General features: G+C 35.5%; 1 protein-coding gene across 4 annotated transcripts in view; it reads right to left on the bottom strand.

The window, feature by feature from the left end:
* Positions 1 to 16483, bottom strand: part of PHIP (PHIP subunit of CUL4-Ring ligase complex) — an 88786-nt gene that overhangs the window by 14223 nt on the left and 58080 nt on the right. For all 4 annotated transcript variants that reach the window (XM_026665185.2, XM_026665187.2, XM_087944379.1 and 1 more), the window contains exons 24-32: positions 16329 to 16448; positions 14007 to 14114; positions 11340 to 11464; positions 9959 to 10041; positions 6869 to 6980; positions 6617 to 6678; positions 4267 to 4422; positions 3694 to 3814; positions 2163 to 2288 (exon numbers count right to left, since the gene is read on the bottom strand). In XM_026665185.2, coding sequence (XP_026520970.1) covers positions 2163 to 2288; positions 3694 to 3814; positions 4267 to 4422; positions 6617 to 6678; positions 6869 to 6980; positions 9959 to 10041; positions 11340 to 11464; positions 14007 to 14114; positions 16329 to 16448 — 1013 coding nt within the window. The remainder of the gene's footprint in view (positions 1 to 2162; positions 2289 to 3693; positions 3815 to 4266; positions 4423 to 6616; positions 6679 to 6868; positions 6981 to 9958; positions 10042 to 11339; positions 11465 to 14006; positions 14115 to 16328; positions 16449 to 16483) is intronic.

The following is a 16483-nucleotide window of genomic DNA, read 5'->3' as shown; positions in this document are numbered from 1 at the left end:
GATGCACAGAGGCCAAAAATCGGGCATGCGGCGTTGGCGATCTCTGCAGCCTGGAACTGATTGGCGTTATTCCGGGAGGCTGATCCAACTGCCAATCAGCTACTCATGCTAATTCAGGCTGTGCTGAAGCTGACCAGGCTGTTTGCTGCAAGGAGGCAAATTGCTGAGAGGTAGAGGCCAGAGGTTGGGGACCAGTGTGTTGGTGGGGCTTCGGCAACATTCGCTCTATAAGGCACACACATTTCCACCCAGTTTTTTGGGGGTGCATCTTATCGTGTGAAAAATATGGTAATATTGAATGAAAAAAGACAACAACAACTGAGTTATGGGCAAACATGGAAATTCCAGTAGCAAGACACTCTTAATAATATTACCAAAGATGCTAGAGTAATCAGGAATAATCTTCAAAAGTATTGCTTAGCAAATGTGAATACTAGCAATATTTGTCTCTGAAAAACACTAAAAATAACCTAGTCTTTTTTTATAATCCCTTTTAACAAAAAAGGAAGCCTGTGTGCATTTTAAGGGTAGAGGTCCTATGGAAACATATAATTTCATCCCTAGATTTAAGAAAGAATGGTGAAAGAAGCATTTGATTCACATGAAAACTTTTCACCAAAAAACCCCCTAATTTAAAAAAACTGTATTTGGAGCTTTAACATTAAAAATTAGATATAGAAATTAAAGATAGGGAAAAAACTGTAGGAATTACTCTGAAAATTGTCTATAATTATGAAGATTAAACTAAACAAAAAATAAAGCAAAGCAAAAACAACCATTCCACTCTCTACTATGGAATATCAGTAGTCAAAAACACTGCTTGGTAAATCAGATATTCTTCGTGTGGAAATATAATAAAATTCTTGATAATTTTTATCTTAAATAGAATGAAAAGTAGCTTATTCACAAGTTTGGATAATTTCATGTTTCATGCCACTGATGTGCATACACTAGCCAATATGTGATGGAAGACAAAAATCCAAGAGGATCCTTAGTAAATATTTATACATTCAAGTTATACATGCAGTCTTTTGATAACAATAATGTGTTTTAATCTCCAATAGCTGCGCCCTGTGAGGAAATGGAAGCTACTTCAAAAGAGGAAGGAAAAATGCAGAAATTAATTCATTAGTATTCCTTATGTCTCAAAGTACACTGATCATAATCTGCATTACTCAGAATTGAAGGCTTTGAGACTTTCAAAAGAATGGATAAGGGTGACAGTTACTCCACCTGAAGTTGACCTGCTATTAGCAACTTTTATTTAATCATAAATATTGAAAGATAGAATGCTGCAGGTGCAGTAGTAAAAGATGAACCAATTCCATTCAGTTGTGGAAAATGTGTGACATTCACTAATTCAAGAAGCTCAAGAAATCCTTCATTAAGCAGCATCTTCATCCTTCACCAGAGGTGGTGCTATTGTGACGGATAGTATATTAAACAAAAGTGCAAAGAGCAATAATCATTAAGTATCCAGGAGGAATACAGAGATGGTTTCAGAAAGTTGTGCTTTAAGAGCAGAAAAAACAGCACTGTAGATACTGTGTGTCCTGATGAGTTAAGGGCCTGTGCTACACCAAAATCTGAATCTGCTGAGCCTAAGAAATTTAATGAAGGAAGTTGTGACAGAAGACTAACCTATAACATCAAGAAAATAAAACATGCTATTATAGCAATTCATACTAGATTTCTTAGTCCAAAGATGTGATCTAGTTCAGTCTGTATCCATTCAGTGGTGGTGATGAAGTGGAACCATCTGTATAATAGTCTTGGATATTGATTCTGGACAAGACCAAATAATTATTTGATTCTACTAATATTAAATCGAAGGAGTTTCTGAATAAATAGTAGCATCTTATCTTTTCTCTTTCCTCTAATATTGAAGGAAAGGGGACATTTCTTGAAGCTCTAAATTTGACTGTGAGAGACAAATCTGGAGCAAAAAAGCCTTTGATTAACGCCTGTGTGAATTATCTCAGTTTACCGACTGCAAGTGTTTCAAGTGCTAGTATACCCAAGGTATTCATCAGCAGTTAGTGCATTCTCTCCTTTGTAAACATAAATATTATAAACTATAAATACGTAAAATATACAACTCCCACACAAATTAAAAATGTTAAATTATATTAAAAATTGTTCTCTGAACTTTATTAACTTACTTTATGAAGTGCAGCAAAAGATCTGTGACAAATTTGGCAGACTTGACAATAGGACTTCCTGGTTCATTGAATGTCCGTGTATTATATTCTATATACCTAACTTCCCACATAAGGGAAGAAAGTCGCCTTTGAATTTAAACAAAAACCAGTATTACTATACATTTAAAATATTGTTGGAAGTTAAAAAAACAATTTTAGCTACTTATGATACAAATGTTTAATGAATTATTTTGTTTCCCTTTAATTACTAACAACTTGGAATATAGCTACATATTTATTTATGTATTACAAAAATTAGGAAATCCAAGAAAAATGTAGGTATATGTTTTGACTTAGTGTTTTTATATTGTTCTTATTTCCTGAGACATACAAAATCTTTACATAGTTCCTAAAATATAAAAAGAATAAAATTTGAAAATAAAAAGTTTTCAAGAAAAATGTGGATTGGAAATACTATAAAGCTAATATCTGGTAAACGAATAACGTTTCTCAGCACTCTTTAGGAGCACTGATAATGTTACCTAGTTTGGGTAATGAAACGTCTGCAAGAAAACAAGCAAGCTCAGAGAATAGCAAGGACCTCTCCTTTCAATCCTGAGCTACAAATATTCTTCTTTATTGGTGAGAACATTTCCTGTTTGAAGTGCCAGCACTAAAAGTGTTCTCCTAATAGCCAGAAGAATAAAATATATGTGCAAATATAAACAGCTTCAAGTGTTCTTGAATACTATTTGTTAAAATTCTCAAAGTGCATTAAAGGGAGAAGTTCAAAAGGGACTTTTGAGATTGTGCAAAGCTGGTATAAAACAGTTTTCTGAAAATACTGTTAATGCAGTTTCTTAGGTAAATGACATTAGGTTGCTAAATAAAATTAGAGAACAGAGCTTTTACTGCCTACATTTTCATTTAATCATTTTTGTATCAACAGACTTTACAATTTAAAAACATTCTTTACTAAACCTTAACACAAAAACCAGTTTCAGGATAAAAAACTGGCAATATAAGTTAGTCTACCTAAGACATCTGGGAGGAAAACCAAATAAAAAGCATACATAAAAATTATTGTCTTCACCAATTTTTGGAACGTCATTAATGAGGAAATGCAACAGACTTCCATAAGAATGAAATTCTAAAGCTTTAACAGGATAACTGAAATAGTCTTCTTCCTAATATTAATTTTTAAGCAGCTTCAAAACATTGCTTTTAAGATCAATGGATACTAAAAATCACATGGGGAAAAATTAAATACAAGGTCAAGAATATCTCTACATGATATTGTGGCAAATACTTTAGTAAATCTATGCTGTAAACCAGGGGTATCAAACACGTGGCTCGTGGGCCAGATACTGCCCACGTAGGCCACACCCATCCCAGCTCTGCAAAGGCAAAAATAATCCAGATATGTCACAATGTGGCCTGCAATGCAATTGGGTTTGACACCTCTGCTGTAGACCAATAATAAATGTTTTAATAATGCATATAAAACAAGTGGCATAAACAAAGTTTGAATAAAATGAACTTTAGAACAAACCTGTAAAATCTATTTTCCAATCTCTGCTTAATTGTACTGAGATCAGTGGGGTATGCAACAACAGTGCAGTACATTGGATAAGCCTGGAAATCCACTGGTGCCACAAACGCAGAAGCAATATCTACAATAAAATGTTCTTAGATTTCAGAAAAACAATGTTTTTACAAATAAATAAACAAATGTATGTATGCTAAAGCAACAAGAGAATTAAACACATCCAGATTTGGATTTTATAACTATCTGATATAAGAAAAAAGTTACTTGCCCACCGAGGTGGCAGTATTCATCCAACCTTGATGATCCACAAGGCTTAGCAGAGTTGGTTGTGTTCACATTGGATGGGACAAACTTCCAGGGATGAAGGTTAGATTGGGACATAGTACAGAACTTGGAAAAAGGAATTGCAAATCTTTTCTTTATAATGCCAAGAAGACTATATGGATACCTCCATGTAAGTTAGCAGGAGTTAAATTTGATTTGATTTGATATTCATTTAGAGATTGTGTGTGTGTGTGTGTGTGTGTGTGTGTGTGTGTGTGTATTGTGTTGCTTCTGCCATACTAAAATTATTACCTAAAGTCATCAGTTGATTTATTCCTGAAATTATTCTTTCACATTCATCATCACGAGTTCTGGAACCCCATTCTCCATCCAGAGGTTTGTATATTAAAGATCTGCTTTCGTTATTAGTTAAAGGAACACTAGTTCCAAGTTCCTCCGGAAACACAGCTGTAATAAAGCATGAGGTATAATAGTAATTATTAATACAAAATGCATTTAAGGAAATGCAATGTTGTTAATATTATCTCAACAATAATAGCCATGTGATAGAAATATTACAACTGCATTCAGCATATACATCTCTATTATCCAACCTCTTCCATTAACATACAATTTAATCAAATTTTCATGTTAAAATAAAGGTGGAAGATGACTCTTTAAAAAGGAAATATTAATACAGTCTAGGTATTAAATTGCATAACTTTATTAAATTTACATGACTGCCATCTTGCTGTCCAAGGCAAATCTGAGCAGCTTACAATATAGTAAAAACAGAGATATAAAAACAATCAAAATGGCATGCTTTCCCACTCAAAATTACAATAAACTACATTGTTGATATTCCACATCTATGCCATGAAAAATGTTGTTCCTATTAAAAAGAACCTCATAGACTGGAAAAGGGGAATTTTAGAAGCCTTGAAGCTGGAATATGTTCCTCCCTGTATTAAAACTAAACTATGCTTTTTTTTAAAGCAACAACAAAGTTAAAAATGATGTAAGTCATGCTATTCAAATATGTTTAAATCTATATGTTTTACAAGGTATTGCAGGATGAAACATATCCAAACAAATTATCTCAATATGAAACAAATATACTGTTAAATATTATTTCCAAAAACTTTGGCATCTGATGATAAGTACTGAGGACTTTGGATAAAGTGGTTAAAAACAGCCCTAGATCCTCCTAGCATTAAGAAAGAGGATCTCCACTTTGTCAAGTCAATGGCGAAGCCGTCCAGATTTTGTTTGTCCTCTGCAGGATCAGATCTGCTTTACCCAACTCCAAACTTAAGAGATTGCCCAGTGTCTGGTTCCTGACAATGAATCACATCTAACTGTTTCTGGCTGAGCAAGTTTGTGTGTTTCTCTCTACTTGAAAATTTACTCACTATGAGAAATCTACAGAAGCCCCCTACTTAATTCTCAATCAAGAATCATGAGAGGTGGCTTCCAGTTGAAGCACTACAGAGCAGGTATACTCTGGGCAAAGCCTGAAGGAACTAACAACTTACCTAGTGGGGAAAATTTCTGCAGTACCCCTTCTCCACTTTTGTAGAAGGTACAGGCAAATCCAATTACCCTCTTGAGAAAATGGGGAGAAATGGCTCCCTGTATGCTCTCCAGAGAAATGAATATCAAGGTTTAAAATGTAAATAATATGCAAAGTTGTTATCCTATTGCTATGGCCCCACAGGAGCTGGATTTAATCCTTAGGCCAAATTCAGTTTATCATTTCTGATTAAAAGAGATCCCTTAATAGCCCAAAGGATAACAATAGCAGACAAAAAAGAAATGTAGTTTGGAAAGATAATAACAAAATTTTCCAACTTTAAATAATGTAAAGTATTCTTTAGAACTTATAATGAATCATTGTTCCTTTATAACAACAGTTCCTACACCTCTACACATGAGATACTGAATTATGGGATTCTTTCTGTAAAAATGTACGAATTGTTTTAATTAGTGATCTATTTATGAACAGGTTTCTATGTTTCATTTGCCATATTTACCAAGGAAAATATACTTCCCTTGTAATTTTATAACTGAAGAGACTATACCGATAGCAGCATAACAATTCTTTATCATTTTCCAGCAACTAATCAGGGTGATGTTATGACGATAAAAACAATACAGGACCAGAATTTTGGGCTTAACCAATAAGCCTAGCCAACTTATGTGTGGGTTTTCACACCTTTTAGGCAATTTATGAACCATACTAATCTAAATAAACAAAGCAGGGGCTTAACAATTGAAATTATTACTTTTTTCCTACTGCTTCTAATTTAGTGTCAAATTCCTCACCCATGGGCCAGATGTATCAATCATGTTGGCCCCACCCCTGCCTGGTTTAGCAAAGGGGGGAAAAGTCCTGATACGTCATGTGATGCTGCCGTGACACCGCAGGTTTGACACCCCTGTTCTAAAGAGTTCACAATACTTTTGCCCAATGAACCTCAACAGTCCAGAAAACCAGAAGCATTAAACAAAATGCAGTTATTGAATTTTCCCACAATCATTTCATTAACCAAAACTGGTTCTCTCCTCTTTTAAAGAAAAATCAGTTTTTTAAATTATCACATCTGCAGACATTAAGTTCTATATCCTCTTTCTGTACATCTAGGAGAAAGCAGGCACATACCATTGTTTGGTATAGGCTCCATATCCCATGGGCTCATTTTCTCAGTATCTCCATTGTCCCAACTTCAAGGAAAAAAAAGATAATAAACATTTTGAACAATATTATTTATCTAAATATTTATTGATAATACATTTTGCCAATTTTAAACAGTAGATATCAATTATTGCAATGACATTTATCAGTTTACAGTTAAATGCACTTAAAAAAACAAAACAGAGAAATTAAATATTGCTGTATTGGCAATATACTAACCAGACATTGTAGCACTGAAACAAGCTGTCAGGATAATCAGGCTGAAGAGGTTCTTGACTTTCTATTGTTCCGAACCACCATGCATCATCAATTACTGATCTAAATCGATCACCTGGACAGGCATACCAAACTATATAATTAACCATCTTTATATGCATTACTATTTTTAATATAGGTTTGATTCATTCAATTAAAAACTCAAATCTGCTACAAAGGTAAATTGAGTTGATCCAGAAACATTATTTTAATAAACAAGGAAAATTTTCTAAGCATACGATTCTCTGTGACTGAGGGTGATTGTGCCTTTGCCATGACACTATTCTGCAACATGAATTATACATTAGAGACATTTTCTATGTTTGTGGCTTCTACCAGGTGTCTATAAATAGAAGATATTATAAGGTCTTTTCATGTTGAGACTACCATCCATACTCCTTTTTCATAATTTAAAATGCAAAGGAATAGAATAGCTTTACATCTAAATAAAAAAGAGGGAGAACAGATTTTAAAAAATAATTTGTTTGGGGTATAATTTTAGCATCAACAAGACAGATGAACAGTACCAATGGGAAATCCATACTTAATTATTTTGCCATTATACAACTTTATTTTGCAACCATTCAAGCATCTGATTGAATACCAATTTTCCCACTGATATTTTGTGCTTATACAGAAAGATAATAGTGTAGTCCTACTAGTTAGTATACTGTACACTATCAAAAACTATTTTAATTCTGTGTAATATTTTCAAGCGTGGGTACTTCTAACTTTTGATTTATTAACTTGGGTTTTCAAAGTTGTTTAAAATATCCAAGAGACCCAGTGGTGGGATTTAAATTTTTTTACTGCTGGTTCTGTGGGCATGGCTTATTTGGTGGGCGTGCTTGGTGGTCATGTGACTGGGTGGGTGTAGCTTGGTGGTCATGTGACTGGGTAGGCGTGGCCAACCCTAATGTCACTCATGTCAAGGGATGCCTCGTCTGGCCCCTCCTCTCCCAGCGATTCCTTGTCACACCCAGCCTCAACGTATCTATAGTTCTGTAAAAATGTTCACCTTTTTCTGACTTATTATCTACATACTACAGATGTACTTCCATGGACCACTGAAAGGAGGAAATGGCTCACATGCTTTGCCCAAGAGTATGATAGGCAACAGGCTTTTAAGGGGCTGCCAGAAAGAAGGGGAGCAATGTATTTTCCAAAGCACCAGAAGGCAAACAAGAAGCAATGGATGGAAACTGAGCAAAGAGAGAGAAGCAACCTAAAACTAAGGAGAAACTTCCTGAAAGTGAGAACAATTAACCAGTGGAAGTGCCTGTCTCCAGAAGTTCTGGGTGCTCAATCACTGGAAGTTTTTAAGAAAAGACTGGATAGCCATTTCTCTGAAATGGTATAAGTTTCCCCCCAAGGTCCCTTCTAAGTGTTATTCTGACACCTCTATTCAGGACCCTTGCAGCCTCTGGGCACTGGGGGAATCGTCTGGATGGCCTCACCTGACCGACTGGTCCTGCCCTCTGTCTTGTCAAAAGCAGCAGCGATAGACCCTGCTCGGCCAGGCAATTTCATTCACGTGTTGGCAGAATGTGTGAATGCTGTGAAGGTCTAGGCGGGGGGAACTGGCTCCACCTCAACCCAAAGAAAAGGGTTTTTTTTAGCCCACCTGCACCCTGACTGCTGCCCTCTTTTAAATCCTCCCCCAAGTCAGAGGAAACTTTGTCTTTTCCGGATGTTGCTGCCTATAGTTTGAGAAGCAAAGACAGGCTGGACTTTCTCCATCCTATCCCCTTGCAATGTCCCAACACGCAGCCCCAGGAGTTCCCGCTCTCCCTTTTGGGGCACCTCTACCACTGCTCGCTGCACTACGGCCACTGCGTGGTAGGGAGAGCTGGGAGAGCGCACATGATGGCTTAGCTAGCCAGCCAGCCAAGCCCGGGGATGGCAGGGAGAGGTCTGGGACTGCAGGGGAGGGGCTAACAAGACTCGCAGGCTTACCTGTGAGCAGGCAGATCAGGGCTGCTCAGTTGGGGTGCAGGCACCACAAGGGGAAGGCAGGTTAGAAAGGCAAGCCACGAGGACCCAGCGTGCTGCATAGGAGGGGAGGGAGTGACTGGGCAAGACGAGCGGCGGGCAGGCGAGCAAGTATCGGGTGGGCTGGGCAAGCAAGCGAGTGGCGACTGGATGACCGGGTCAGGGGCATGGCCAGCCAGAAGTTACTACCAGTTCGGCGATGCCAAATCGCCGCTACCGGTTCTCCCGAACCAGTGCGAACCAGTTAAATACCAACTCTAAAGAGACCTTTTTTTTCTTTGATCCAACAAGTTTAGCATTTTATTTGTTAAAATGTTGTTTATGAAATATAAAGATAAAACCAACTCAAATAAAGAAAAGCTGTAAAACTAAATTGAACACTGAGAACTATTCATGAAGAAACCACGTAAGGTTTTTTTTCAGAAGAACAACAGAAATGGGGCAGCCTCATAGGGTTGATGTTCCAAAGGGTGGGGCCATAGCAAAAAAGATCCTGCCAGATGGAACTCCTTAGTAGATAGGATACCCATCCTGCTCAACCTGTGGGAATGAGTAGATATAATAGGGATGGGGCACTCCCTCAAATAACCTATTCTCATGACCAGATTTAAAGATCAAAACCTTATGGAATTAATTTTTTAAAAGCAAGTTTTTAAACTGGCTGGGTGATTTTCCAGTATGGGAGACAGTAAAGGAGTAAGTAGAAAGAAGAAAGTTAAGTGGGGTCTCCAATGACAGTGAAATCTGAATGCTATAAATTTTATGTCTGAAAATATTAAACATTAAACTACTTATTCCAGATATGTATGGCAACAGCCTGCTTTTTCTAATCAAAGAACTATAACTGGAAACAAAAACATTCACTTGATAATATAATGAAAACTTTTATGGCAAGCATTTCTCAAAAGAGCAAGGATTTTTAATCTTGTTGTCTGAACTTCTAACACATGGAAAACTGTGAGGATCCAAACACATGCAAAAGGATAGGTATTTATCCTACATTCTATTGAAAACACGGAATTTTGACCATGAAATCACTGAAATGTATTCTAGAGCACCTACCTATATTCCATCTTCTGTGCTTTGCATCATCAAACTGCTGTCTTAAGACTAGGAAATCTATCACATCTGGCATATCATGATACCTAGATATAATCAAAATGAAATAGTATGAAAAATGGGTTACCTATCATAAATACTTTGGAGAACTCATCCATTCAAAGACATATCAAGAAATAGTGGAACAATCTCAACTAATTTCCATTTTTTAAACTAGAGACTAAAGCATATGTTTGATAGCAAAGTTCAATGAAAAAGCAGCTAAATGTGTTGTTTTCTTGGGGGTGGGGGATGAAAGGAAAAACTATAGCTAACTTTTTGCCATCTATCATTTCTCATCCAAAATTTGGCTAGCAGCCAGTTTGTTTTTTCCAGCAAGAACTCCTTGTCTATATATATCAACTCTAGATAGGAATAATAGCTTTTTCTGTCTATTATCTTTTCCCTGACCATTCACAAATTTGAGTTCTCAAGCCAGCTATTATTCTAATTCTATCCTTAGTTATACATTTTCAGCCTAGAGATATTCCATTATTAGGGAAAAGTTCTGTAATCTAATGTTGTACAAGTAGACATGTCTAGTCATGCAAGAATGGAAAATTCATTTCAGATATTTTCATCCCCCAAAGCAGGAATATTAAGGGCTGCAAGAAGAATAGAAATCCATCCTGCTGAGTTCCCTCTGTATTGGGAGATAGGCATAATAATTACAATCAAATAAAGCTTCTTAAAGCACATTTTAGATATTTGCTTTAATAAACAATGCTCTCAAGTACACTTCTATCATCAACCAGTAATTGCCTGAATCCAATTCTGTCTATGATAAACTGAGGGCTTGACAACATTTTTAGGTGCTGTTTGCTGCTCCCCAAAATGATCCCCCAGACCCCTCAAAGATTTCAGTAATCTCACCTGAGATTATATAAGACTTCAACATTTTAAATAAAAATTAAAGTATTTTTTATTAAATGTGGGGATACCTTGAACCATTTAGGCATATTCTGGACATCATACTGTTAACTTAAGTAGATAATAAAATAAACCCAGTTATGTTTATCCCATTTAATGATCATAGCGAGATCAGATTCTCTTCCCAGTCTGTTTCCCAAATGTATCCTGGAGGGTTGAAATGCATTGGGGGATGGAGGTGAGGAAGCACAGAATGGAAACTCTCCTTGTGTAATTAGATATTCTCAAATCTCCAAAACATCATCCCAAATTTATTATTTAAGCTCTTTAAGTGAAATTAATTTTAGAAACATATTTTATTTTGAATATATATAAAACATGTTGCAAAGGTGTATATGTGGGACATGGGATGAGAGAGAAAGAGACAGAGACGCACATAAATAAAATTGTATATATGATCACTGATTTTTCTTACTTCATTGTAAATGATCCTCCAGTCAATTTACCCGTATCGGGGTCAAGAAAAGCAAGTTTAAGGCAACAAAGTGTAGGCAACCCAACTTCATATTTTATTCCAACTATTTTCATTAACTCTTGTTCCTTAAACAAAAATAAAAATATTGATAGTAATTTACCATGATTTTCAGGTGGAAAAAAAAAGAAGGGGGAGAAAAAGAAGAGATTCGTGTAACTTACACCTCTGAATTAAACAGAAAAACCAAACAACTAATAGAGCAAGAGCAGCTGGTGAACAGTCATGTTCTATCCTCCCTTACTAGGAGGCTGCTAATCATTGTGTATGATATCCATCACAATACTTTGCTCAAAACGAAATCAGACATAAAATGGTACTTCAATATAATAAATATAAATTAATGTAGGACAGTCTGTGAACAGCTTCCTTATAAACACATGCAAAAATTTCCAACATTATGATGTAACACTTTTTCAAAAAATGAGACCAAATATACTTATTATAAGCATTTCTGTGATATTCCAGGGGATCTAACTGCAACGCTGTCTTCAGCCTAAAAACTGGAGAATAATCTTTTCTGTCTTTCTACCTAAACCAGGACAGTGTGTTCCTTGGCTTTAGCTGAATGGAATAAATTTTGGAACAAGTCAGCAAGCCATTTTGCACAGGAGGTATTGAGGGAGCCATTCCAGATCTGAAAGCTGTGGGTGAAAGACTTCAGAGAGCAAATAAGAATTCTGCAAGGGACTCAACCACTTGATTGGACTCAGTAGTGGTGCTCTATCAGTATTGCTGAATATATGTTGTTATCTACCTGAGATTATCAACCCCCCATACTGTTTATTTCTAGTATGGTTTCTCTTTTGATCTGGGTTTTAAAAAGTGCAGTCCAGTGTATGACCAAAACAAAAGATTCACCATTCTATCCCTATCCTTTTGCTTTTCAACTTTGCTCCCTGTTGAATATTAAAATAACATTTCCCTCTTGCCAGAAAACTACCCTCCCAAGATTATTTAGAATTAATTATTCTATTTAGGTTGCACATATAACTGGTGCTGATAGCACTGCCTTATTATATATACACATGCACAATTACAAATAATCACAAAGCACAATCACACACATATCTACCTATAGTTTTAAATAGTTTGCCCATTTCAACCCACTTTTTTTCAGTTTAAGACTAACTGGGAGTCTCCAACCTAATATTCTATTTTAAAAAACACTCAAACCAGCCATGCCTGAAAATAGACAAGAGACATGGTCCAAGTAAGAGAACCAAATTATAATATATTAAGGGAGAAGCTTGATTGCAGTGCAAGATCCAGTTCTCCACATGCATAAAGAGGAGCCAGATGATAACTAAAAGCTAGATCAAGCTTGTCCAATTTTAAAATTCTATGGAATTCTATTTGTCACTGGCTCAAGAACTACTTGTTTATTTGATAAGTGTGAGACCACATATGTGAACATCAGATGCTGCATACGTAGAATAGAGGCTATGTTGGACAAAATTTCTATATAGTATGCGCACTGTTTATGATCTTGTATATTTTGATGTAGTCCATGTTGTATTTTGCTACAATGTCATGCTTGAACTTGTTATGTGGCCTTTTTCTGAAGTTCTTCATCCTTTCATCTTTCAGCTATTAAAAAAATTCATTCGCTATGCAATGGTTAGTCCATGACTCAAAATTAGCTCTTTTTTGTGAAGTTAAAAGTTTTATTACACATAAATGCAGGTAAATAGGAAAGGTTTCTCTTTTGGAAAGTGGCACTAATTGTCCCTCTCCTCCTGCTAATATTCACATCCACCAAACAGAAATTGTGGCCTTTGGGGGTTTTAGCAGCCAGTTAATATATTGCCCGCCCCAAGCCCCCAATTGTAAATACATCTGTGACTGATGTTGCTGACTGTTTGCAATGCTTTGGTAATATATAGCAAGGCATGGAAAATTATATTAGCAGTGTGACTGAAATTCATTTTCTATCTGTCTATCTGGCAGCCCTGGAGAGTGTAATCGAATAGAAAATTAATCTTTTCTCACATACTTTTTAATTGGTATTCGCATAAGACAAAGTATATAGGAAACAAATAGCCTCTATACAGTTCCTAAAGTAAGAGTTTTCAAAAATGTTCCTAAAATCATCTGTATCCTCTATTTCTGCAATTTGGCAGGCTGCTTGTTGCCATCATTTAATGAGGATCACGCAGGACATTAAGTGAAGACCTCATATGACCACAATGTCTAACTTCCTGTTTGCTTCCCCATTGACTTTGCTTGTGGGAAGCCAGCAGGGAAGGTTGCAAATTGCAATCACGACCACAGGGATGGTAAGTACAAAGTCGTCATAACTGCCACTTGTTCAGTGCTGTTGCCAAGAGTGGCCAGTGAAAGTGGTCATTAAATGAGGATGACTTATAACTCTTGTACACTTGTAATAGGTCTACTATCTTACTGTTTTGACCTTTCAAACATGATAAAATGATTACGTGGACTGTATGTGAAAATACACATATAGCTAGATCTAAAGGCTGAAACTGTGTAGGATACCCATCTGTTAAATCTTATTTCAGTAGGATTTATTCCCAAGTAAGAACCTATAATATCTAAACTTTACATATACAAAGAATGTAAAAAGGAAAGAGCAAGGAGGACACATACCCGTAACTCCATCTTATGCCATGGCTGTTTTTTAGGATTAATGCTATATATTTTGTTTTTCTTTGCCATTAGAACATATGCTTCATGACCTTGCCGGAAATAGTAAACCTTCAGAAATTAAATATCACAGTTAATGCATGGAATATCTGTAAATCTAAAAGAACCCAATACTATAACTGAAAGTATTAGCCAAAAGCAGTTATTTTTCAATCTTTCAATTAAAAATAGTAACCTGTTGCCAATTAACCTTTAGAATATTATAACCCTCAGTAGCATTTTATGAAAATATCTTTTGTTAAAAAGAATCTATTTGAAGCTTTGTTTAGTTTAGAGCAGCACATTTATGCACATTTTCATTAATAATATAACATAAAGCAGTTACTGTAAATTAACCAAGATTCAATTGTCTGAGCATTTTGTACTTACATGGTTTTTACAATGCATTATGTTTATTAGCATACAAAACATCTGAAATAAAATTGTCCTAATGTGTGACCACTGACTGATCAGAAGGGTTGATTGTCATATTTTACAATAATTAGAGCTACATGTAAGGATGAAAAAAAACCAGTGTGTCTTCTTCCTTTGCTCCAAGTCATCACTCACATATAGGAGCATTTATATGGGATTTACAAATATATCTAATGAAAATGTTTCCAAATTTTAGTATACACAATAATATATACTAGCCATTTCTATAACAACAAACCTATCTAATCAGCAAAACCAAACTCTCATTTTTTTTCAGCACAAGCACAAAATCCAGAAGTAATTTCCAAATAGAAACAAAATTATTTGGATGAGGCAATCAATTTAACTGTCTCTACTTTTTTTCCATGCTGTGGAAAGTAATATTTCTGTTTATATTTATTAATCTTTGTAGCCTGCCATTATTTATATTAGACTCTATTCCTTCAGATTCTTTAACCTTAAAGGGAAAAACACTTTTTAAACATCCATTTTAAAACACTAAACTTTTCTTTAAAAACACTTTTAAACCTCTTAGCTCCCTCTTGTGGTCAAAGAGTAGATTTTTAATAAATCAGTTAATCCTGGCCAGTGAGAATTCATAAAAATTGGAAAATTTAAGCCACTCACAACAAAACAATCCAACGCTATAGATTATTTAAAAGTAATAAAATAGAGTCACAACTTTCTGTCTTTATATTTCACCATGAAATATACTTCATATGTCATAAAAACAAAGGGAACTCAATTCCTTGTTAATAGTTGAAAAAGCTTTGGTCTGGAAGAACCTTCCCCTAGGTTGGTCAGTTGGCCATGTTCATTGGAAGTTTCCGGTGGCTGATATAATTAATTAAATTTGTGTTTAAAACCTGGAACATTGCCATTTCTCAACATCGTTAATGTTATGGCAAGTTTTCAAAAAGGCACTCACTTTTCAAAGGTACAGTCTTGCCTAATCAATGTGGAAAGTGCCTAGGATATGTGAATTGAGTCTTGCCCAGGTCATCACCTGAACTGAAATTAACAGATTTAGTAATGATTGCCAATGGCTCCCTACTATTTCTTACATTCAACAGAAAGACAACTCAGAGTCTCCTCAGGGGGAATACAAAAGGCTGCACCTCCTTCTTGGCAATTCTTATTCATAATTGTTTCTTTACTTTATAGCCCACTTTTTTACAAGAAACTCAAGGTAGTTCATTCTGAGATTTCTCTTCATTTTCCCCACAACAGCAATATTGTGAGATAGTTCAAGCTTAGAGACTTGGACTGGCCCAAGTGGACTTTAACCTAGGTTTCCTTGCTCACAGTTCATGATGCCAACCAAATTATAATTCTATAATTCTTACTCTACTTTTCTGTCCAGTACTTGCAGGAGAGATACTATCTGGGACCATCCAACAGACAAAAAAAGGCAAAATAAAAGATGCAGAATGAAATAAACGAGGGGGAAAATCAGTTAGTTTTTGAGGAAAATAAATGACAGAGGAAGGAAAATGGGGTAGACGTAAAATAGAAAACCCTAAATTAAGTTGAAAGTATAAGGAACAAATACCTAGTTTCCTCTCCAAATGAGAGTACAAAATTAATTAGTGAACAACTACTATGTTAACAGTGGCATTAATTCATGTGTTTCAAGAATAGGGGGAGATACAACTATAGCACAATCCTTTGTACAAAGAACTTGATAACCTTTTATTTTAAAATGACCATCAAATTCTGCCTTATTTCAGGATTTTTTTTAAAAAAGTATTTGATAGAGAGAGAGGAAGTGATTCTTACTTGACATTTTAATATACTAAAGATGAATGTACAGCCAAGATGATGCATAAAAATAAAAGAAAAAGTAAGTACCTCATCTCCCATTTGTGGTACAAAAGGGCATCGTCGAGGAACAGGATCTGTAATCCACACTGAAGGAAGCCACTCTTCTAATGTTAAGCCATTTTCGGTTAGCACCCCCATAGCCAACCTCTAAAGAAATACGCATATATATCTAAATTAAACTT

The sequence above is a fragment of the Notechis scutatus genome, chromosome 1 (genome assembly GCF_049901735.1).
Source record: "Notechis scutatus isolate UNSWTSFEM ecotype Mainland chromosome 1, rNotScu1.2, whole genome shotgun sequence".
NCBI classification, from domain to species: Eukaryota; Metazoa; Chordata; class Lepidosauria; order Squamata; family Elapidae; genus Notechis; species Notechis scutatus.
Note: the sequence above shows the minus strand (reverse complement) of the source record. Positions and strands in the feature narration are given on the sequence as shown.